Source organism: Podarcis cretensis (genome assembly GCF_951804945.1).
Source record: "Podarcis cretensis genome assembly, chromosome: 17".
Taxonomy (NCBI): domain Eukaryota; kingdom Metazoa; phylum Chordata; class Lepidosauria; order Squamata; family Lacertidae; genus Podarcis; species Podarcis cretensis.
The window spans coordinates 9,913,864-9,938,214 of record NC_137187.1 but is presented as its reverse complement, the minus strand read 5'-3'; the positions used below and the strand labels follow the sequence as shown (position 1 = coordinate 9,938,214).

At 44.1% G+C, this 24,351-nt stretch overlaps 3 protein-coding genes across 4 annotated transcripts in view; all 3 read right to left on the bottom strand.

The window, feature by feature from the left end:
* The window catches only part of LOC307206522 (uncharacterized protein), a 156,439-nt gene that overhangs the window by 9,240 nt on the left and 122,848 nt on the right, over positions 1 to 24,351 (bottom strand). The window lies entirely within an intron of this gene.
* LOC307206436 (olfactory receptor 10AC1-like) lies at positions 929 to 8,085 on the bottom strand. Its single transcript, XM_079959720.1, has 2 exons — positions 7,672 to 8,085; positions 929 to 2,440 (listed from the first exon to the last, which is right to left on the bottom strand). The coding sequence occupies exon 2, from the start codon at positions 2,420 to 2,422 to the stop codon at positions 1,445 to 1,447; it is 978 nt and encodes a 325-aa protein (XP_079815846.1). The 5' UTR covers positions 2,423 to 2,440; positions 7,672 to 8,085; the 3' UTR covers positions 929 to 1,444.
* The window catches only part of LOC307206420 (olfactory receptor 6V1-like), a 32,512-nt gene continuing 22,616 nt past the window's right edge, over positions 14,456 to 24,351 (bottom strand). Inside the window, exons 1-2 of one of the 2 annotated variants that reach the window (XM_079959693.1) lie at positions 19,445 to 19,743; positions 14,456 to 15,465 (exon numbers count right to left, since the gene is read on the bottom strand). In XM_079959693.1, the coding sequence (XP_079815819.1) occupies positions 14,496 to 15,440 (945 nt within the window). In that variant the 5' untranslated portion in view covers positions 15,441 to 15,465; positions 19,445 to 19,743 and the 3' untranslated portion in view covers positions 14,456 to 14,495. Of the gene's footprint in view, positions 15,466 to 19,444; positions 19,744 to 24,351 lie in introns of those variants that run through there. The other variant, XM_079959694.1, reaches the window with a different exon arrangement.

Below are 24,351 nucleotides of genomic sequence, written 5' to 3'. Positions count from 1 at the left end.
TTTGAGAGCTCTGCCAACAACTAAATCATCAATGAGTGAGAACTCCTCCCCACCCTCCCCCAATGCCTGGTTTTATATAGATCTCCATGTAATTCTGTTACTGGGATTCAGCAAAGAAAAAGCAGTTTATATGCATTGTTTATGCATTCTAACACTGTGACACCAGATGGCGCTGTGGAGTTCCACTTTTGCTAACCCAATTTCTCATATAGAGTTTGCAACACGTTTAACTGAAACAAGTCTTTGATGGGTCTAGATCCAGCCCTGGTTTCTAGTTAGTTAACCCACAGGCATATGAAATCTCTCCTAGGTGGCTAGTTGCCAAATAATTTCTCTTTTTGATGAAATTCAAATGGTTTTTGCTTTTTTAAAAATGAAAATTCAGGGGGTTCCCATTTTGGCTCATAAATAGCGCTTCAGACTCTTATCTTGGAATGTGATTGGTACAGATTGACCACAATGTGGCAGAATCCGAGACCAGGGAGAAGAGTTGGTGGAAGAAGATTGGAAGAAATTTAAAGATTATTTACAGAAACACTGTAAAATTAATGAATGTTAAAATGATGTTGGAATGAAAGGAAGCGGTTTTAGTAATAAGGTTAAAAAGGAATATGTAAAAATGGATTGATATTAGATGAAAATATAAAGTTATAATATGTGAAGACAAAGAACTAAGATAAAACAAAGAGGGTAAGGATTTGCTGAATTTGAACTGGAATACAAAAAAGGGAGGTGTGAGGAAGTCATGAGAATAAGTAAATGAATCCTAAGATATAGAAAGAGGGATTTATTTTTAACTATTTTTATCTTTTTTGTAATCTTTTATTGTTGTATTTTCCTATCTTTTTTTTCTTTTTTCATCCTTTTTTATATACTTATGTATTTCTGAAATTTTGAATAAATATTACTTTAAAAAAAAAATAGAGGAAGAAGAGGGAGCGGACTGGGAGGATGAGGTGTCAGAAGCTGAAGAAGGAACAGGGTTTAGTGAGCAGGAAGAGTCTGTGGCAGAGAGCAGTCCAGAATGAGAGGCAGAAGCAAAGACTGGTGAGGAGGGGGACCAAGGGGCAGAGATGAGGCAGGCTGCTGAAGAAGCCAGGGAGTCCCCCCTCCCTCCTGCTGTGACCAGCTGCCCTCCCCTCTGCTCTCCCAGAACCTGAAGAGGAATGAAAAGAGTGGAGTAAAGAGAGACAAGACAAAGGAGCCTCAGGTTGCTGGGAAAGGAACCAGGGGTGGAGTTGTAGAAGTGGTGGGAAGGCGAGGACCTTCTGTCCTTGCAACTGCCTCATCCGAGCAAGACCTACTGGGAAGAGTTGCAGCGATCACTAGGCCTGAGCTGTTTTGGTTTCCTTGAATAAAGAGTTAACTTCACTGACACTGGCTGCTTCATTGCTGACCTGCGCCTAACTCCAGCTCCTGAAAATACAGCTGCATGGCCTACAAATTACGCAAGCCTGCCCTTGAAGGTGTTGCAGTGTGGCTGAGCTAACGTTTTCTGCAGCAGCTTCCTCACAGCTCCTTTAATTTCTTTGTTCCTGAGACTGTAAATCAGAGGGTAAAGCAAGGGGGTGATGTTGGTGTAGACAAGGGACACCATCTTGTCCCGGTCTGGCATGTAGCTGGACTTGGGCCGGACGTACATGAAGGTGGCGCAGCCATAGTGTAAGACTGTGACGGCCAGGTGTGAGGCGCAAGTGGAGAAGGCTTTGCCCCGGCCAGCTGAGTCTCGGATGCTCATCACAGCCATTGAGATGCACGTGTAGGACGTGAGGATAAGAAGGAAGGGGAACAGGAGGAGGATCACGCAGGCTGCAAGGAGGGGCAGCTCACTGACGTAGCTCTTTGTGCAGGCCAGGTGGAGCATGGCAGGGACATCGCAAAAGAAATGGTCAATGCGGCGGGAGTTGCAGAAAGGCAGGCGGAAGACAGCCACGGTGAGGCCCAGTGAGACGACAAAGCCCCCGAGGCAGCAGACGATAGCAAGCTGAAGGCAGACACCCTGGCTCATCATTGTCATGTAGTGCAGGGGCCGGCAGATGGCCACGTAGCGATCGTACGACATGGCTGCAAGGAGGAAGCATTCAGCACCGCCCAGGGCCACAAAGAAATGCATTTGGGTTGCGCACCCCACAAAGGAAATGGTGCTCGCCCCTGGGCTGGGCAGGTCAGCCAACGTCTTGGGAACAATGACGAGGGTGTAACAGAGCTCGATGGCAGAGAGCTGGCAAAGGAAAAAGAGCATAGGAGGGCGGGAGGGTTCGGCAGCCACTGCCAGGAGGATGAGGAGATTTCCTGCAAGGGTGACCACATGCACCATGAGGAAGACATAAAAGAGGAAGGTCCTCAGCAGGAGCAAGTCAGAGAATCCGAGGAGCAGGAATTCCATAGTTCCGCCAGATGAAGTATGGTTACTCTTCTCCATGCAGTTTCCACATTATACCTGCAGCAAAAGGAATGGGAAGCCGGAGCACAAAATGTAACAAGCCAACACCTACTGCCTTGTCCTGTTTGTAGTAAACAAACACCTATGTTGCAATGAGAACATCAGCAAGGTCTAGGCAACATGATGACAATGTACATACGGAATAGACAATCTTTATAGAATTCCTTCAACCCATAACAAGTACAAAATGAGCAGTGGCTACATTATTACATGAGCACTGTTCCACAGCATTTGAAATTTTCATTTACATACATTCATTTGAAATACAGTGGTACCTCGGGTTACATACGCTTCAGGTTACATGCACTTCAGGTTACAGACTCCGCTAACCCAGAAATAGTGCTTCAGGTTAAGAACTTTGCTTCAGAGCCAGTGTGGTGTAGTGGTTAAGAGCGGTAGTCTCGTAATCTGGGGAACCGGGTTCGCGTCTCCGCTCCTCCACATGAAGCTGATGGGTGACCTTGGGCCAGTCATACTTCTTTGAAGTCTCTCAGCCCCACTCAGCTCACAGAGTGTTTGTTGTGGGGGAGGAAGGGAAAGGAGAATGTTAGCCGCTTTGAGACTCCTTAAAGGGAGTGAAAGGCAGGATATCAAATCCAAACTCCTCCTCCTCCTCCTCCTCCTCCTCCTCCAGGATGAGAACAGAAATCGTGCTTTGGCGGCAGCGGGAGGCCCCATTAGCTAAAGTGGTGCTTCAGGTTAAGAACAGTTTCAGGTTAAGTACGGACCTCCGGAACGAATTAAGTACTTAACCCAAGGTACCACTGTAAGATGGGTTTACAAAGCAATTCTATATCCTCCTACCAGGCTGACGAAGAATCCTAAAAATCAGTAGTCAATATCCTTCTGGCCTCACAATTATAGTCAGTGTGACCTTGACAGAAAGAGATAACAGAACCAGTTTAAACCAGCTGTGCTCAGCTTCTCTGAAGGAATAACCCAAACATCATGAACCTCCTGCTTGTTTCTTTCACACAGAGAAGCTTCCAGAACCCTCTTGAATTAAGTAGAATAGGAAAGATCTTCACACATCAGATCAATACTTTCTGTACTAAGAAATGCAAACTGACACTATTGGCAACCAATGGCAGAATCTAGCCCCTGAAACAACACAACACGTTCCTACCAACTGTTAATTATCATATAGGAAAAGATTTTGCCCACTTCCCTTTGTAAGGAAAGGAAGTACAGTAATGAGAACCCATGCTATTTTGAAGTACTGTTTTGTTGTTATTACCTCACAGGTATTACAGAAAGGCAACAGGCCACGGCCATGGGGCCTCTTCAGAAGGTCTTTCAGGAAGACCAGGACTGTCTCGAATTTAAAAATGCCAGTTCATAGATTGGCTGTTTTGCTTTCATTATATTCATTATATGTGGGGCGAGGTTAAATTATTTTGCAGGAGGAGACTCTGAATGGCTGCCATTGTGTTCTTCCAAGAAGGTCCTGTTCTGAGGTGCTTTCTGAGCATCGGGGAAATAAAAAATATCTGCCTCCTTTGTCACTCATCTACACTTGTCTTCTGCCTAGAAATCATGGGTCTGAGAGGCGTTTTGCTAATCCTGTGCTTTCTAGGCATGGGTTTGAATGATTATTTGTTTCTCCCATCGCTTTCCCCAAGAAAACCTGCTCTTTACTGCTGAATTGGAGCAAATGTCAGTCCATGGAAAACCCAATGGACATTTGCTTTGACTGAGTGGTAAACAGCAGGTTTTTCCAGGTGAAAGTGGCAGGGCGAGTGGAAGCATGGACAAGCCCTGTTATTGAGGTACACTATTATATTGGACAGCAGTTCAATCTACACATAAAATAGGGTAAAACTCCCCAAAACTGCAGTCTTAATGCCTATCTACTCATAAGCCTTTGAGTTCGGTGGTGAGACTTAACTCCCAATTAAACATGCTGATGAATCAGTGGAATTATTCAGCAAAACAACACTGGGGACAATGTGGGAGGAGATAATTGCATGAAAACATTTCTACCCATTAATTTCTGGGTATATTTCAAGAATGTTGGCTGAATCGTTGTTTTTCAGAGTTTTTAGAAGCACATTTGTTCCTCAGCCTCCTGTCAATTGATGAAATCATACCATCAAAGCACATATGCTTTGATCTTGTTTCTAGCTTTAGGACTAATATAGTGGCCTCCAAATTTTAAATCCCTGATCTAGAGGTCACGTAGCATATTAAATTTACCTGTGAAGTGCATAATAATAATAATAATAATAATAATAATATAGTACTGTAGTAACAACAACAATTACAACAATACTAATAATACAAGGACAGTGAATGGGAACATACTCAAAAATATTGCACAGCAAAACCAAAACAATAACACAGGCAAGGTATCACTGTATTCATTGAACCTAAAATTTAAAAGGATTAAAAAACAGCAGTTTCACTTTCTAAAAATAGAGCAGAACTAAACAAAAATTGCCCCCCCCCCAATTCTCCACACTACTTATGGGTGTTGAAATGGTGAAGGGGATTTCACAGAACATTCTCCAGAACAGGACTGACATTCTCAAGCAGTTCAAGTGTAAGTGTGTGTGTGTGTGTGTGTGTGTGTAATATATAGAATGATGTTCTAACAAATCTCTTCTCAATAACACACCAAACCGGCCAAGCAACTTTAACATCACAACATCCCCATGTAGATATGGATGAATCTGCCAATTTTGATTCCTCTTAGGTTCCAATTTTTTAATCTTAAATTTGGTTTGTCCCTTTTTCACATCAGGTTGCCATTAAAAAAAAACTTCTCACAAAAAATTGTCAGCATTTTAGTGTGCATTTATCCTAATATAAACATATTAAAGTTTTGGTATGTGTCTATTTTTGTACTGACATGTTCTTGTATGTTATTTTCAGTAACCTCCCTCAATATATAGATTATCGTACACATTTTTGGGTTGCGGGATTCCATCAGAAAATTTGGAGAAGTATGAATTTCAAAGGATCTCTGTGTTTTGGTATGTGTATATATATATATATAGGATGTATGAATGAGAAGGGTTTCCATTAAACTGTTAACTGAACCAAATTACTTCCCCATCCCTATGTCACAACCTCCCTCTTATTCCCTGACATATAAACTTTAGACATAGTCAAATGTTCATAGGAACAACTTCCATGCTGGAATTCTCAGGGTGCACAATGTGGCTGTACAACATTGCATTTGAATTAAGTGCTTTGCCTGTCAAACACTGACAGACATTTAAACAAAAGATACCTGTATCTAATAAAGCTAGTAATTATACACATCAGTGGCGTAGCGTGGGTTGTCAGCACCCGGGGCAAGGCAAGTAATTTGCGCCCCCTAACCCGTGGATTTGCGCCCCCTAACCCGTGGATTTGCCCTAACCCCAGATGTTGCGCCCGGTGCGGCCGGCCCCCCCTGCACCCCCCACGCTACGCCACTGATACACATATTCAAACCCCCTTCATTGTCTCAGTGTCAGTTCCTGTTCCCATGGGGGAGGCATGGCTTTAATCACTAGTCTCCTTTTTAAAATCATTTTTATAATGATATAAGGCAGATGGGAAGGATACAAGGATACCACAGTAATTAAAGCTCTCCCCACTTCATAGGAACTGACACAAGGGCAATATAGGGGTTATTGATAAACAACCTTCCAGGTTCAATCGGTTAGAAAAAAATAAAATGGCCAGTAGGACCTGCAAACAGGAAACTTTTAATGCATCTTTGAATGAACCCTGCTTAGTGGGATGTATTTATGAGTGCAAAGATTATAGAAGAATCCTGGCCATGAGCAAGGATATTGATATAACACTATATTAAGTGCTGTTTGAAATCTTTGGTTTGATACCACTTTCAGCTAGTTAAAGAAAAGCCACACCTTAGCAGAGTTAAAGGGGTCTTGTGTGGTAGCAACCTAAACTGGTCCTGGTGAAGAGATTAACCTGGCTCTACATGCATTGGGTTTTCTGTAATAAGCTTTGTTTTCTATCTGTCACCCACTTCTGTTTTGAGTCCCATTCTGCTATGTTTGGTAAACGGTAACCAACCAGTTCCTAACTGTGGGGTGACAGATTTTTAGATAGGCATAGCAGCATACTATCCTAAACTGGTCCTGATGAAAAACTTACTCTTGCTCTGCATGCATTATTGGGTTTTCTGTAGAATCATAGAGTTGGAAGGGACCACGAGGGTTATCTAGGCCAACCCCCTGCAATGCAGAAATCTTTTTGCCCAACATGGGGCTTGAACCTACAACTCTTAAGAGACTCATGTTTTACTGACTGAGCAATAGGCTGTAATAAGCTTCGTTTTCTATCTGCTACCCAGATATATTTTGGGCTATATTTGGTAAACAGAAACCAACCAATTCCTAACTTGCGGGTGTCAGATTTTGAGAGAGGCTTAGTAGCACACCATTTAAAGGTGGCTGGACCAAATATGGCGGAGCAGCCATGTGCAGCGTACATGACGCACTCTCTTTGATGCCATGGAGCCACACTCCTGACACATGTTTTGATGATGCCTAGATGGGGCTAGAGCAGGTTTTGGGCAAGTTCATAGTCAGTATGACTGCATCACTGCCAACCCCTTGCTCCAGGGGTCAGCAGACTTTTTCAGCAGGGGGCCAGTCCACTGTCCCTCAGACCTTGTGGGGGGCCGGACTATATTTTGGAAAAAAGAAAGAACGAATTCCTATGCCCCACAAATAACCCAGAGATGCATTTTAAATAAAAGGATGCATTGTACTCATGTAAAAACACGCTGATTCCCAGACCATCCGCGGGCTGGATTTAGAAGGCGATTGGGCCGGATCCGGCCCCCGGGCCTTAGTTTGCCTACCCGAGCCTTGCTCCCATTGGTGCAACATGTGGCCCTGACCTTGCTGTTGCCCCATCCAGGTAAAACAGCAGCAAAGAGCAGCGTTGGAAGGGCAGCTCTGCAGCTCTTTCCCTTCAGTGCAGGCAAGAACGCTCAATGGGAAAACAAGGAAGCTAAGTGGCAACTTCTGCCCAGTTCAAAAATTACGTGTAATACAGAAATCTTGTTATAATATCTCAGCTTCTGTTTTGCCTATGAAGAGCAGCTGCAGAGGGGGGCAGTGATTTGCAGTAGAGAAGCAGTAACTGTGATTTGTGGAGGGTTGTCTTAATCTTTCCCCACCTACTGCCTTTTTCGCTGAAACTCCCGCTATCCAGATCCCAGATGCATTTTATTTTATTTTATTTTATTTTATTTATCTTACCTTAATCATATCTCATATGCTTTTCATTCAGTTGTGCTGAGAGGGTTTGGGCCCACAACCTGGACCCCTTTCTCTTCCCGTAGTTTCATCAGCAGAAATATTATTCTTTCCACAGCAGCAGCCACACCTTTCTTATTACTCTTACTTTCGCCTTATATCCAGTGTGCAAAAGAGGACCTTCCTTCCCCGTTCCCCAGCTTTTCCTGCCCTCCCCTGAGAACCCCCAGAAGAACTGCAGAGCTACTTCAAAGTATTACAAGTTCCTCGTAATAAGCTATGAGGCCAAAAAGTTATTGAGAGACCCAGTTTTTCAGCCAGTGGAGATTGTGCTCCGTCTTCATTAAAAAAAATAAGTAAATCTGAGCTTAGGCTGTCCTCCTGACTCCTGCTAATTTGGATAAAACACCTATTTTTGTGTACTGTGGTGGTTGTTTTTAAGCTTGAAATGAATGAAGTGAAAAACTGTTTTTATTTAACATCCACTCTTTTAAAAATTATTTTTAAAAATGTTTATTAGAAACTGATAATCAGTTCACACAAAGCATGAAATGCACACCAAGATTTTCAATAAAAAAATCAGGAGTTAAAAACAGGTTGACGTAAAAAAATAACTCAAGTATACATAAAATCAGCAGTTCAAAATACACATTATTTTAAGAAGAGAATTTGCCCTATTTGTTTACAGGTATTCCTGATTTGCTGGCAGGGTATTTACATGTATTCCTGTTAGTCATTAATTTGTGCCACACTTTTCAATTGCCCATTTTTAACAAGTGAATTTGTTTTGATTTATTCATTTTTAAATTGAGGTGTGCCCAGTGATGTCATGGGAAGAATCAATCTTGGTTGCTGTCTATTACAGTAGTTTCTGAGGAAATAGCAAAACAAAAAAATATTCCAGAGTTTTCATCAATATTGACTTTACTACCGCCTGAAATTTGTATACAGTATAAACTCACCTGATGTATGGTATTTGTTAACTTCATTTATTCATTTCACTGATATCAGTACCAATTTCTACTGATATATAGTGTCCATTTAACCCTTGGGACACATGAAATTTATTTATTGATATACAACCTTTGCATTGTTTATTACTTATGTCACTTACTGTTTAGTGACTCCATTATATATAGCTTTCATATTGGTTATTGGCACTTAGTCCTGTACTGTTTTGTAACTTCATTGATGCATTGGTTGTTACAAATATTTGCATTACACTATAACACATTGTCTTGGGGGTTTTAGTCATCCATTTTATAAGTATCACAATATTAATTTTGTATTATAATCTTTAAATTTATTGGTCTGTGATTAATAATAATAATAACAATAATTTATTTCTTCCCCAGCCACTCTGGGCAGCTTTCAACAGAACATTAAAAACACAATAAAACATCAAACATTAAAAACTTCCCTAATCAGGGCTGCCTTCAGATGTCTTCTAAAAGTCAGATAGTTGTTTATTTCCTTGACATCTGGTGGGAGGGCGTTTCACAGGGTGGGCGCCACTACCGAGAAGGCCCTCTGCCTGGTTTGATTACCTTGCTTGTGTTACTGAGGGATCCCTCACTCTGATTTTGCTATAGTTATTTCAAGTCACATAAATTACAAATGTATTCAGAGTTTAAAACTGTCTTCCTAGTCCTATCCAGGCAGTCCAAAGAACATGTGAGGGCACAAACCATGCAGGGATCATGAGTCCATGTGCACTTGAGATGAGAATAGGGACATTTCTCACTCCCTCCAGCTGACTCTCCTTGACCCCCCCCCATTTTTCCTCCCCCTGCCCACAGAGCATTTCCTATCAGAAGGCTGAGTGCCGCCACCAGTACACCAATGGGACAAAGCACAAACTGTTATGTACTGAAGTTCTCACCCTGGGCCAGCAGGGGGATACTGTAGATAGTTTTCACTCAGGTCCACATATGCAAATAAGGGATTGAAAGTGACATTCAGTGATTGGATAGTTACAGAAAGTGTTAACAGTTGCATTGTAGTGGAGCTCTATATAAGCAGGCTGGCTGAACCCTTCAGTTCTGTTCTGTTCTGGCCTGTGAATAAACAAGAGCTGTTTGAAGAATCGCTGTGTCATCTGATATGTTCACCCACAACTTAACACAAACCCTCCAGTGTCCTGAGAAAAACCCTTGATCTTGATCTTATTTTATTTTATTCTTTTGGCAGATTTACCAAAGAAAAGAAAAACACACGGCAATAAACAATTTTTTAGAAAGGGGCAAGATTAGATGCGGACCCACAAAGTATTTAATAATAACAACAATAACAATAACAATAACAATAACAATAAAATATTTATTTGTATCCCAGCAAAGGCCGGGCTCAGAGTGGCTAACATCATAATAACAACACAATAAGCATAAAAACAGGCATAAATTAATTAAAATACATCTTAAAATGAATTAAGACATGTTAGAACCCGGGCAGGTGGCAATTATCAGGGTGTAATTGAGAGTGGTTAAAAGGTGCCAGGACCAACTGTTTCTATTGCTTCCTTGTGCTCTGCTCCCCCTTTCTTTCTGCCCAGGGTGCTCTGACCTCTGCCTGCCCCTCAGAGCTGGCGCGTCACTTGGGGCTAGGACTTGGTGGTGGCAGTCTCTCCTTCTCCTTGTCTGCTCTCCAGCAGCCGCTATAATAAATAATAATAAATTTTATTTATACCCTGCCCTCCCTGGCCAGAGCTGGGCTCAGGGCAGCTAACACCAGTAAAATTACAATAGAAACATAAGGGGGGGGACAAGAACCCCAATTTAAAATACAGGTTAAAATGCAATTTAAAATGCAGCTTCATTTTAAAAGTAGCCCATAGATCAAAACCGTAAGGGGAGGGAAGACATAAGGGTCAGACTGAGTCCAAAGCAAAGGCCAGGCGGAACAGCTCTGTCTTGCAGGCCCTGCAGAAAGATGTCAAGTCCTGCAGGGCCCTAGTGTCTTGTGACAGAGCATTCCACCAACTCAGGGCCAGTATGGAAAAGGCCCTGGCCCTAGTTGAGACCAATCTAACCACCTTGCGACTTGGGATCTCCAAGGTGTTGTCATTTGTGGACCTTAAAGTCCTCCACGGGGCATACCAGGAGAGGCGATCCCGTAGGTGCTCAAGGGAGGAGGCCGGCAGCAGTGGTGCTGGGGAGGCATCGGGATGCTCCCTCACCATCGCCACTGCTCGGGACAAGCGCTGGCTCATCCTCCTCTACAGCAGCACTGGCAGGGGAAATAGGGACATTCCGGGATCAAATCAGAAGCCAGAATGGCTTTCGTGATTCTGGACATGTCTGTGGAAAGTTGGGGAAGTTGGAGGATATGCACTCCACCTCCTGACTTTCCTACATCAGATACAGAGGTCTGAAGAGAGTTTCGGCTGAACGCACTTAGAATCCTCCCCGTGATAGGGAACCGAGCACAGTCATGAAAAAAACGCATGTAAAATAATCCTTCAACCTTCCTACCCAATGCAGGAAGGTTGGAGGTGGGGGCAGCCAGGGCCAACACACATGGGGACATTCTGGGCAGCCACACAGGCCTGGCACAAGGTCCCTGCACCCCCTACACAGTGTGTTCCCCACTGATAAGATCTATAGATAAATATGAACTGGAGGAGTGGCATTGTCATTGCTCAGAATCATGTGTGGTTTGTGGGTACATACCTGTCAACTGTCCCACTTACAGCGGGACATCCTGGAATTACAGAAGCCACCCTGGCTTCTGACTGTACTGTTTTGGCTTCTGCAAGAACGTGAGCCCGAAATATATGTGTCCTGATTTCCCTCTGCGGCATGTTGGAGAGTATGTTGGTGGAGCCTGGCGGGTCCAGTGATAAGCTCAAGAGCAAACAATATTTGACAAGCAGCAGCAGAAGAGAAGACTCCCTGGAAAAGACCCTGATGTTGGGAAAGATTGAGGGCGCAAGGAGAAGGGGACGACAGAGGACGAGATGGTTGGACAGTGTTCTCGAAGCTACCAGCATGAGTTTGACCAAACTGTGGGAGGCAGTGGAAGACAGGAGGGCCTGGTGTGCTCTGGTCCAGGGGGTCACGAAGAGTCGGACACGACTGAACGACTAAACAACAACAACAGCAGGTGGAGCGGCATAGGTGGGGCTGCACTTCTGACCTGACCTCCTTCCTAATGCCACATATCACTGCCAGTTACTGGATGGGGCAAGGCAGCAGGGGGCTTGCCATTGTGCTGGTGTGACAGTGGAGCCAATCTGCTGCTCCTGACTCAGTGCCAGCATCAAATTGAACTCCCACTGCCTTCTCCTCCCCACATCCTCAGCAACCTTCAGTGACATGCACAGACCCTCCAAGTGTACCTATTTTCCAGGATCAGTCCCAGCTATACAGAAGCCATCTTGGTTTCTGATTTGATCCTGGAATGTCCCGCTTTTCCTTAGGACATCCTGATTTTTGACAGAGAAGTCTTGGAGGGTGTGACCCCTGAGCCAAGGACATAACTAATAATATAACTTTTAGAAAACATCTGAAAGTGGCCCTGTATAGTTTCATTATGTTTTTAGATCTGTTGGAAGCCGCCCAGAGTGGCAGGGTCTAGATATGATGATGAGGTTGATGGAATAGGACATCCCTATTTTCATTGGACACAGGTGGCGCTGTGGGTTAAACCACAGAGCCTAGGGCTTGCCGATCAGAAGGTTGGCAGTTCGAATCCCTGCAACGGGGTGAGCTCCCGTTGCTCGGTCCCTGCTCCTGCCAACCTAGCAGTTCAAAAGCATGTCAAAGTGCAAGTAGATAAATAGGTACTGCTCCGGTGGGAAGGTAAACGGCATTTCCGTGCACTGCTCTGGTTTGCCAGAAGCAGCTTAGTCATGCTGGCCACATGACCTGGAAGCTGTACGCCGGCTCCCTTGGCCAATAAAGCGATATGAGCGCCGCAACTCCTGAGTTGGCCACAACTGGACCTAATGGTCAGCGGTCCCTTTACCTTATTTTCATTGGAGAAGTGTTGGAGGGTATGTATGCCACAGTGGGAAGCCAGGTCAGCAATACAGCTCTGCCTGTGCAGTCTGCTACTGCTACACATTATATATGTTAACCATCTGATTCATCTTGCTTGCCAGAATGTGCTTTTTACAGGACAGAGCAGTGAATTACTGGCTGATTGGCAGCCATAACGCCACATGTCCATATTTCAGCCTAAAAATGGCTTCCTTCCTGCCCCCACCTCCCCAAGCTAGGCTAGTGTAGTTTATCATTTAGTTTGTTATTAATCTGCCCAATAGTGACTACTTTGGGCCGGGATGCTGTGCTGGAATGATGACAACGAGCCCAGAATTCTCCAGCGGGTGTCGCCAGTATTTCAAAAGGTTGCCATTAGCTCAGATGTGCCTGGTGAAATTATTTTTAAAAGGGACAAACCGAGATCAGTTAAGAAAATGTCATAAAGTCCTTCTGGGTCTCATTAAAAAGTTTGTCTATTAAAACAAAATGGTAATTGCAAATTAAGGGCTCGATTTGGATAAGTACCAAGTCTCTGTAGTCCTCACTGAATTGGCAACCGCTAAGCTGCTTCACTTCCAGGATGGAAGGCTCCAGGGTCTTGTTTAGAGCAATTGAAGTTGAAGTCTACAAATGGTACATTAAACCACTAGCTCTTCCTCTTCTCCCAGTATGGCTATTGTCGGGGGAGCCTCAATCTAAACTTTGCTTTCAGGAAGTCGCTGTGGATACTGCACTGAAAGCATCAGCCCAGTGTATCCACTTATGATCTATTATCTATTTTCAGGTGGGATTCAGTCAGGAATCGGCAAATTCAGGCTGTGCAGCTATAGCTGACTGGGGTCTTGCACAACAAACCTGCATCCTCCAAAGATCAGACTTTTTTGCAATAAGGAAAGTGATGGGAAAGTGCCCTAGAAAGTGTGAGATAACACTTGCTTTGACACAACATGGGCTAACCTTCCTGCAAGCAAACAGAAATCCCAAGGAGTTGTTTCCCACTGTGCTTCAATTTTAAAAATTCATTCTGACTGGCAAGAGTGGCTGGGGAAACCCAGCCAGATGGGTGGGGTATAAATAATAAAATTATATTTATTCTAAGACCAGAAGCCTCCAAGGTGTGCATTTTCACCAAGGGGCTCTCTGTTGGAAACCCAGAAAAGACTACAAAGTCTATACTCATCCAGCCTTTATTGGTATGATTTGGATAATAAAAATCATAAAATATAAAAAGTCTATATATAAAAGACAAAGCAGGATTTTTATGTGACGAAGTTGGTCTGTGTGCCGAAGATGGCATTCGGTACAACAAGCTAAAAATATTAAAAGAAGCAAATATCCATAGGCCAGTTGACTATCCCCAGAGGTGCAGAGAAATTCTGAAACCTGTCGCTATCTCTGCTAACTGCTATAAGCCATGATAGCTACAATGAATTTCCATATACATCTGAACACCAGGTGCTGTGGAGGACAATAAATAATGGTCAGCAATTTCATGCTCTCTTTCTGAGTGTCCAGAGAATCCTTACTGGTTACTGTTAAATACTTTGCTAGACCTTGTGTGGTGTAGTGGTTAAGAGCAGTAGTCTCGTAATCTGGGGAACCGGGTTCGCGTCTCTGCTCCTCCACATGCAGCTGCTGGGTGACCTTGGGCCAGTCACACTTCTTTGAAGTCTCTCAGCCCCACTCACCTCACAGAGTGCTTTTTGTGGGGGAGGAAGGGAACGGAGAATGTCAGCCGCTTTGAGATTCCTTAAAGGGAGTGAAAGGCGGGATATCAAATCCAAACTCTTCTTCTTCTTCTTGGTCTGTACCAGAAATGCAGTCCTTTTTTATGATCCTCACCAATCACAGTTTTGTTCTCTGCAAACCTCTTAAATTCCCCAACCAGTCACTGAAGACCTCCTTGACCTTCTGATTCCTCAAAGTGAAGATGAAGGGACTTAGGAATGGGGTCACTACAGCCGTCAAGAGGGCTACCATTTTGTTCATATCTGTGGAGTGGTTCTTGCCAGGCCTCACGTAGATGAAGATAGTGGTGCCATAGCCGATGCCCACCACAACGAGATGTGAAGTGCAGGTGGAGAAGGTCTTCTGCCGACCAGTGTTAGAGGGGATCTTCAGAACGGTGGAGATGATAGCGACATAGGATGCTATTATGACAACAAAAGAGCTTAAGACAAACAGAATCGCAAGGAGGAAGTCCCCAAGCTCAATGAGGCGGGTGTCGGAGCAGGAGAGCTTGAGCAAGGGTGCGTTATCGCAGAAGAAGTGGTCAATCTGATTAGAGCTGCAAAAGGATAGCAGGGACCTTAATGTGGTTGGGGGAATCATGAAAAGAAAGGGAATCACCCAGGATCCAAGGGCAAGCTGGATGCAAACTCTGCCGCTCAGGATGACAGAGTAATGCAGAGGATGGCAAATGGCCACGTAGCGGTCAATTGACATTACAGCCAGCAGAAGGAAGGTTGTGGATCCCAGCGAAAAATAGAAGTAAAATTGAGCCAGGCACCCTCCAAAGGATATAGCGCTTCTTTCCACCATTAGGCCTGCCAACATTCTGGGGACCACAGTGGATGTGACCAAAGTCTCTGCCACAGAGAAATTACATAGGAAGAAATACATAGGTGTGTGAAGACGAAGATCCAGACAGGCCATTGTAACAATAGCAGTATTTCCACCTATCAAAACCAGGTAGAACACCAGGCATGGTGCAAACAGAACATTCTGCAACCACATTGTTGTTGAGAAGCCTATCAGGATGAATTCTGCAGTGTGTGTTTGGTTTCTCATCGCCCTGTTTCTTCCACTCTTCTCTCTGAAGGACAAGCAAAATAAGCAGATTAGTCTTTGCTGGATAAAGGGGTGGTGGTGGCATCTCTCCCCCCTCCCCAGCTTTCTCCTTGTGTAGGCCATTGTCACGTTGCCTCATAATCATGCACAACCTATTGAGAGAACGAAAAGGGCAGTGGGGAGAACAAGCACACTACCAACCCCCAAAAGAAGGGTAATCTGAAGATAAAACACTCGCACAGACAGAGAACCAGAAAGGTTAACCCCATTCATAGGTAAGAAGACAATAACAAAGCTTTAGAGCAGGGGGTCACCATATGTTGCTGTGCTATAATTCCTATTATGCCTGACTATTTGCCATGATGGCCGGGGCAACATGAGCTACTCTCTGTCCTAGTGCTACCAAAGGAACAAAGAACTCAGTGCGATCAAGACGGAGTTGAAGATTTTCATGATGTCTGTCGTTTTTAGTTTTGATGCCCCACTTGTATCCCAAAGGGGTCAGGAAGAGGCTACCGTGTTAAGTAATATTGTTTAATTTACTGAAATGGGAATGGCTATGTGTATTAATGATTGTTGCTAAGACGGAGATTTTCCATGAGGCTGTATTGAAAGCTGGGGCAAGCACTTTTGAGTTCTTGCTAAGTCAATGATTAACTGATTGTTGTTTCTCTGGTAGCTAACATGTGAGTCCTGTAACCTTAGATCATGTGATAAAGGTGCCAACAGCATACAAATCAATATGGCTAACTTGATCCAAAACACCCACCCACCTCACTCACACACGAAAACAAAGATCACCACAGCCAATCACAAACAAACAATCACATCCTAGGCCAACCCCAACCTCTCTCACCACCAAAGGAACACAAGTGAACAACACAAGCACGCTGACACCAAACTACATACATTAAGCATAATAGAAACACCGCTACCCCACCCCACTGCCATCCATCTCCCCTCCTTCCACCCTCCTTTCTTCTTCTTTTTTTTCTTTTCTTTTTTCTTCTCCCCCTAATGCCTCAACAAATGAAATGGATTTGTAAAAATGTTACACGGGGAAAAAAAAAATACGAGGCATTACACTTACACTGTAAAACAAGAAAACCCTTAATAAAACATATTAAAAAAAATAAAAATAAAGGTGTTGCTTTTGAGTCGTTTCAAACTCAGTGAAGATGTAAAATAAGCTCCTCGGAAGGGAGAACAAACCGTCTGGAGGCTGGAATGTAGGCTGTGAATAGGGAGACCTTTGCTTATAGGTCCGTTTGGATTATTTCATATTTTGTAAGATGATGAGCCTGGCTAGACAGTGTGCCAGGGCTCACACTCGCCCGGCAGGCTTCTATCCCAGCTTCTCTTTTAGAATCAAGAACCACCAAATTAGATGGGAGCCACCCCCTCTCCACCAAAAGCACACTGTGATTTATTTGCCGGTGCATTTGTACCCTGCCAAAAAAGCTCTCAACGCAGCTTACAAAAACCAGTTCTTCAATGGCCCCTGTACTCAGGCTTACAATCTAAAAAGACATGACACACAAGAAAAGAATGAAAGGGAGGGAGGAGGGAAAAGCAAGCTCAGGCCCAAGTCTTTGAGTTACAGTTCTGGAAGGTACAGCCAGTGTCAGTGGTGGTCCTGGCTTTCTTGTCCTTGATAAAGAACAGTCCCTCCCTTCTCCCCAAATCATATCTTCGAGCAGACCTGGTGACTAATCCATAACCATATTTTTTATTAGCTCAGGAGGGCTACACTCCTTTGTTACTCAACACTTTATGTTTAACCAATTATCTTTTAAACGCCTTTCCCCTGAACGCTCCATAGCAGGTCCCCTCTTCATTCTCTCTGCTGCATCCCTCATATCATCTTCCCTCACCCCTTAGTATTTTCTTCCCTCTCTGCATCCCTTTTAACATTTTTGTTCCCAAATTCACAAGTCTTTCTCTACCTTCTCTTTCTATGTTCCACAGTTCTCTTTGCTCTCCATTTGAATGTAAGAAAAGGCTTTTTTAAATCAGATGTTTCATCTAGACCAGCCTTCTGTTTCCAACACTAGTCAGATGTCTCAGAATAAGGAAGCTCACAAGCTAAGGATAGACAAATCACCCTATTTCCACTTCATGACAGTTTTGAATGGTCTGTCCCATCCACTTTTTGCAGATAAAAAAGTAAAAAAAAAAAAACCACACTTCTAAATTGTATGTATTTTATACACATTTTGTATACGTTATTCTCCTTAAAGGCACCTTTGTGTAAGCTTTTCAATTCATTTCCCCTTAAAAAATGTGCTTTGTGCATACTGCACAAAATATGCATATTTGGGTTGCATTTTTTGAACCGAAATCACATTGTGGTGTCACGTTGTTTTGGAAAACACAATCAGGTGTCCAGGATTTCAGAATGATGCTAATAAGGTAACACTGGAGATGTATCACAGAACAACCAAAAAAGAGCAGACTGATGTCCAGTATAAATCTGCCACTAGCACACCATTGTTGTGTCAATGATATGTTGCAAAATACAGACACAAAAAAACCACTTGTCTGGAGAGACCCTCTGAAACTTGAATAGGATTTTTGTAAGCATCCTCATTCACTCCAATAAGCATAAAAAGGTAAAGGTAAAGGGACCCCTGACCATTAGGTCCAGTCGAGGACGACTCTGGGGTTGCGGCACTCATCTCGCTTTATTGGCCGAGGGAGCCGGCGTACAGCTTCCGGGTCATGTGGCCAGCAGGACTAAGCCGCTTCTGGTGAACCAGAGCAGCGCATGGAAACACCAGAGCGGTACCTATTTATCTACTTGCACTTTGACGTGCTTTCAAACTGCTAGGTTGGCAGGAGCAGGGACCGAGCAACGGGAGCTCACTCTGTCGCGGGGATTCGAACCGCCGACCTGATCGGCAAGTCCTAGGCTCTGTGGTTTAACCTACAGCGCCACCCGCGTCCCAACAAGCATATATGGTACTTATTTATTGAGAGGACGGGCTTGTTTTGGCCTGCAGAACATCTGTCCCCCCCCCCTCAACCCATCCCAACCTCCCTTTTTTAAGTGAAACCATTTGCTTGAGAAATGTAAGGTGATTTTGTGCAAGCTCCCCCACCCAGAAGCTAACAATGGCCATTACTAACTCCTGTGGGAGTGAGATCCATAGTATTAATAAGTATTTGTTGAGTGGGGCCTCTATGAGTGTCTGGTTGCTAAAAAAAATCCTGCCCTGAGTGCACCTTTGTCGCTTTGTATTTTTATGTTGCTCCTATTTACTATGCATGTTCTTGACAAGGCATATTCTTTTTTTATTGCCTGAGTAACTTGCATTACATTGAAAACTTTCAACAAATATGTAGAATTTTAAAGATTTGGGCTTCCTGGTTTTGCACAAGCTTGTTTCTTTTTAACCAATCTCATCTTTTAATTTAAGCTGCCACCTTCTATTTTTTTACCCAATTTAGCAAAACAGCTCAAGGAAATCACTGAAGTTTTAAAGGTGGGGAAAGGGTGGGCACCAGTTGGAGAGGCTTCATGTAATGTATCCCCCCCCCCCCCAGGTCATTTTATTATCCAAATGTGGTCCAGGGGCTTCTCTACATATTTTGAGTTACCTAGGGTTGCCATATTTCAAAAAGTAAAATTCCTGACACCAGCAACAGGACATGTCAGGAGTATTCCAGACATATAGTAAGCCTAGAGTGCCTGACCTTATAATAAAAAGTCTCTAAGTGCCACCCATTGAGAAATTCCATGCAGGACCCAAAAGAAATGTAACATTATTGGGTTGAATAATGTGATGTTTGAAAGCAATTTTCTTTTTTCTTTTGCCTCACAAGTGAAACTATGAGTAATGCATTTTAAACACGCCTTAATTAAGGTTCGATTGGGACAGTGTGAGCCAAGCAAAATTGGTTCAGGAGCTGGATCTTGTTTCAGGGCAGGTAGTAAGACTGGAGGGCCCTAGAGCATCCAGTGCAATAAATCAATGGGAGAGTAATCTTAGGAAATTACTTACCGTGCTGTGAGTCTTTGGAACACAGGCTAGATATGAAAGCGAAAGATTCTTCCATGAGTAGAGAAGTTAGGCAGGCAGCTTAGGGTCAGATTCACACAGAGAAAGCAATTTAAATGTCTGCTTGTTTTGATCTCCTCAACATCTATTTCTCTCTAAGATCTCTCCCCCCCCCCCCCCAGTTTTTAATGAGCACAGTCATGCCTTCTTTTCTCTGGTACAAGATCCAGAAAAACCCAGAAATGTGCATTGATCTAGAAAGAGCACCTTAGTATTTTCCAGACAACTGCATTTGGAAGAGATTCTCTGTTCCTGATTTCTTCCACATTCAGAGTGCTGTATGTGAGCAAGTACTTTTATAATAAAAGTTTTATTTGCAGCCTGTCTTATGCTCCCAGGAGACTGAAAGAGCTTCAAGGTGGGTGGGGTGGAGCGGGAGGGAGCTGTGATCCACAGGGGTGCTGAGAGTAACATCAGAATCTTGCTCTGCGCCGTCTCTTTTTGAGAAGGCGCTCTGAAAACCCACGTCTGGGGAGAAAAGACATCTCTCTGCAAGGCCTGTTCCCACCTTCACTTCTCAGCCACGTAGTCTCCTTCCACCTGCTGCAGAAAGAATAAATCATCTATGCTTATTGCAGATTGTGGAAGGAGCAAGGCAAGCCATTTGACAGTGTCTTAATTGCTCTGTGTGGTCCATGGGACCAATGTGAGGGAAATGAGCACCTTATTTCTGACCGACATGTGGTGACCGTCCTCCTCTTCCACTGGGTGTATTTTGTATCAGGGAAGGAAGCAGCCTTCCAAACTGTGCTTTTCGTTTCACGACTATGTGCCTTAAGTCTGAAAGTGTGTACAGTGGTACCTCAGGTTACTGACGCTTCAGGTTACAGACTCCGCTAACCCAGAAATAGTGCCTCGGGTTAAGAACTTTACCTCAGGATGAGAACAGAAATCGCACGGTGGCAGCGGGAGGCCCCATTAGCTAAAGTGGTACCTCAGGTTAAGACCAGTTTCAGGTTAAGAACAGACCTCCAGAATGAATTAAGTTCTTAACCCGAGGTACCACTGTACACATTAGTTAGCGCTTTGAAACACCAGGAGGTGGTTTCTCCCTGCTTTTTATTGTTGCCGTTCATATCAGAAAGGGAGCAGGGATGTTCCTCATCTGATGCCCATTTCGTGATTTGTTTCCCTGCACTGAACTTAATGAATTCAATGAAGCTGTTATCTGCACATGCACAAGAGCTGAATGCACACACCTCCTCTTAACAGCGGCGTCTGCTTTCTAACTGGAGGGAAGCTGGTTGGAGGGAAAGTGCGTCAAGAAGGAGTATTTCTCAAGAAGCGACAGGATACCTATGGATCGGGGCTAATGTCATGTGCATTCAGCTAGAAACACCACCAATGGGGGAGCACTGGAGCCAGAGTAAGCAGTAACGTTCACACATAATGAGTGTCCTCACACATCAGAAATTGCAGGCCCAGTCCCCAACCCCCATAGAATTACAAGACCGCTGAGATTGGTTTGTATTGAAACAGGCCACAACTTAATTGAATACAGTTGAAGGAGGTTTGGTTTGGGCATGGGGCAATCAAAGAATACTTCCGGCCCGTCTGCTGGAAGTGATGCGTAGGTCAATCCGGGCAGGGGTTCTTAGGACTTACATCAAATAGGGTGACCCCCACAGGGACTGCGGTCTGGGGGGAGCGTCATTGGCCCTGGTCCCCAGCTGGGTATGAGGACAGGACAACTCCCCGTGGATCCCTTTAACAGGATACCCCAGTGTTTGGAGGGACAGGCGGTGTTAGAATTCCTGCTCCATGATTGCAGTCATGGGACTTTTGTCTTTCACATGACGGTATGTGTTTTGACTCCATAGAGTGGGAAGTGACGGAAACAGGATGTTTGTGTTACTGTGTTCCATGAAGTGGGATTATTGTCCTTTGTTCTTTTTCTCTTTGCTGTCTGATGCTAGAGGGAGAGGGAGCCATGTTGCAGTGCTCCGTGTGTGTTTATATGTAAATAAAGTAGATTAGCCAAAATGCTGAGTTGCTGAGGTCTGTCATGTATGATGCACAAAATCTGAGTATCCCTAAGTGTGCCAGTGTTGGTTGGCATGGGTCGCTGTGATGTTCAGGCTGAAGAAAGCTTTTGAAGCTCCCGAACAAAAGACCAGGAGGGAGAGAACATGCCAGTCGGACATGTGTCTCTACCAGGGTCCTACTCGAGTGTAGGCTGAACTCCTGACAGGCGGAGACTACAACTTCTCCTCCATCCAAGACAAGGATTGCCCCAATGCCTAACCAAGCTGTGACAATTGCTATGAGGTAGCCAAAACCACCAGGCTGGAGCCAATATGCCTGGTGGACAAATTTCTACCCGGCCCCAGAATACAGCGACCACTGTAGCTACAGCAAGGTCATTGACCATCAGCTTGAACCAAGGGTTGGTGGGTGGAGAACCCGGCAAAGGAAAATCAGGTAGGGCCCCAGGTGTGGGCTGTTTAAATGGCCAGGGTACAGACCCGAGGGAAGCCTTCCTGCTCTGTTGGCTCCACCGCCCGGCCCAGCCCATGACCAAACCTGCACCCCCATTTACCAGTCCTGGGTGCAGGCTCGGATCCAGCTCCTGATAGGCATAAGCCAGTGCCACCTATCCCGACAGGACACTGATGCTGCAATTCCCTCATCAGGGCCTTAGGGGAACCTCTGCCGTCCCCCAGTGCTGCCACGCCAAGAGGGCGAGCAGACTTAGAAGAAGGAATTTTTCAGTCAAAGAATAAATTATTATTATTATTATTATTATTATTATTATTATTATTTCAACAATAACAACAATTTATTATTTATACCCCGCCCATCTGGCTGGGTTTCCCCAGCTACTCTGGGTGGCTTCTAACAAAGTATTAAAATACAGTGGTCTGTTAAACATTAAAAGCTTCCCTAAACAGGGCTTCCTTCAGATGTCTTCTAAAAGTCTGGTAGTTGTTCTTCTCTTTGACATCTGGTGGGAGGGCATTCCACAGGGCGGGTGCCACTACCGAGAAGGCCCTCTGCCTGGTTCCCTGTAACTTGGCTTCTCGCAGTGAGGGAACCGCCAGAAGGCCCTCAACACTGGACCTCACTATACTGCCTTTAGTGTGGGTATCTCTCCCCTCCCCCCCCATTAAGTGCTAATGTTCTGCTCTCCCACATACCTGCTAAAAGAAAAGTTTCTGGGAGGTCCACCCAACTTCCCTTTTGAAACAAGATACTACGGGACTGAAATCTTACAGCATCTTTTGCATTAAGGTCTAAATTATTCCATCAAACCCATGATTAGCAAGATATTAATATGCAAACTCAAACCGACAATTGGGCAGATATGTGGAAGGCAGTTACTTTGACAGGTAAATGTCAGTTATATGATTTGTGCACACAAAAACAGAAGGCTGTGTTGACAGATTGTGAAGAAAGGCTGGACCTTTTTTGAGGAGAGAATGTGGACTTACATTTTAAACCCCTAATAAGTTTTCTACTTGAAGCAGCCAGGCTAATAAAAGCTAGATTTTGGAAGAACCTTCAGGGAGCATATCCAACAAATTGGTACAATAAAGCCTGGCGGACTGTGCTTATTGAACAGTTGACCAATAATTTGAAGTTGGCATGTTGGAAAGGAACACAGGGACTCATTTCCCATCTGCCTTCGAGATCTTTTGGTTAATCTGAACATGGAATTTTTCTTTATTTATGAGCCATCTGGAATGAGAACAAGCAGTGGTTATTGACTTGAATTTTTACAGCATGCTGCATCTTGAGAGGAGTTGTCCCGGTGGCTGAGGGAACTTCCTTTGTAAATCTCAATCAATCAATCAACCAACCAACCAATGCTGTTTTAAAAATCCACTCTCAAAGGTGATGCCACGAACTCTATGACCAATTTGTACGCACACAAAAAATGCAAAGTGTGTGTGGGGGGGGGGCACTTCCTGGGAGGAATTCAACATTGGGCAAAATTCCCCCTGCAAAAAAATAATAATCATTGGGCTAAGTTGAATGTTCTGTTAGAACCAGAATGAACACACATACCCTGGCTCCCCCTTGCATGCTTCTAGGAGTTCTCCCGTGCCCAAGTCATTTGCGGGATGTGGCATGGGGGCACACAGTGGGCAGGGGTGGGGGGAAAAGCCCTGTTGTAGAAGCAGGCGACCTTGTGCAAGGCTTCCACTGACAAGACTACGTGAATCCTACCCTCACCTTTCCGTGCTCATAATTATATGGACGATCAGCAGTGAGGGTAAAAAGACAGTCACCTTAGAAGACGCAACTTCAATCCTCTTTAAGCAACCTATGAAATTTTATGGCAGCAGCAATAAAATGGCAAAATAGGAATATCTATACCTCCCTCCCTCTGGTGGCTATAACAAACATGGTTATTCAGCCAACAATTTTTCCCAGTGTCAATATAGCCATTGAGGTCAATGCCACCGACATTGTTCTTTGAGCTCAAGCCACACAGGAAGGGATTGAATAGGTGCAATACGTTCATTTTTACTGCTGAGATGGGACCTAACCATGTGAAATGAATGCCTTTCCACCATTTCTGAAGCCAACCATCCCTGGGGCTTTCAGTCTTTTCAGTTTTTTGATAACCTCCTGCAATTCCTCTTTTTCTACTGGACCATTAAGAAACATCATGTGTTCATGAGTCTTACCAGTGCTGCATAAAGAATTATTGTCCTGACTCCCAGTGGATGATGAAGAATTCAAATTCAGAGTACAGTTTCTGCCCAAACCCTTTAATGCTCAGATCCAGTATGGTTCATAGACAAAACAGGGTTCAAACGCACAACAGGTGCTGTGCATGGCTAACTAAACTGAGATTTTGATCCAACAAGTGACACATTTCCTTACGTCCCATTATATGGGAA

What these genes read in the sequence shown, in the direction of transcription:
- LOC307206436 (XM_079959720.1), bottom strand. Translation starts at nt 2,422, where the DNA reads ATGGAGAAGAGTAACCATACTTCATCTGGCGGAACTATGGAATTCCTG.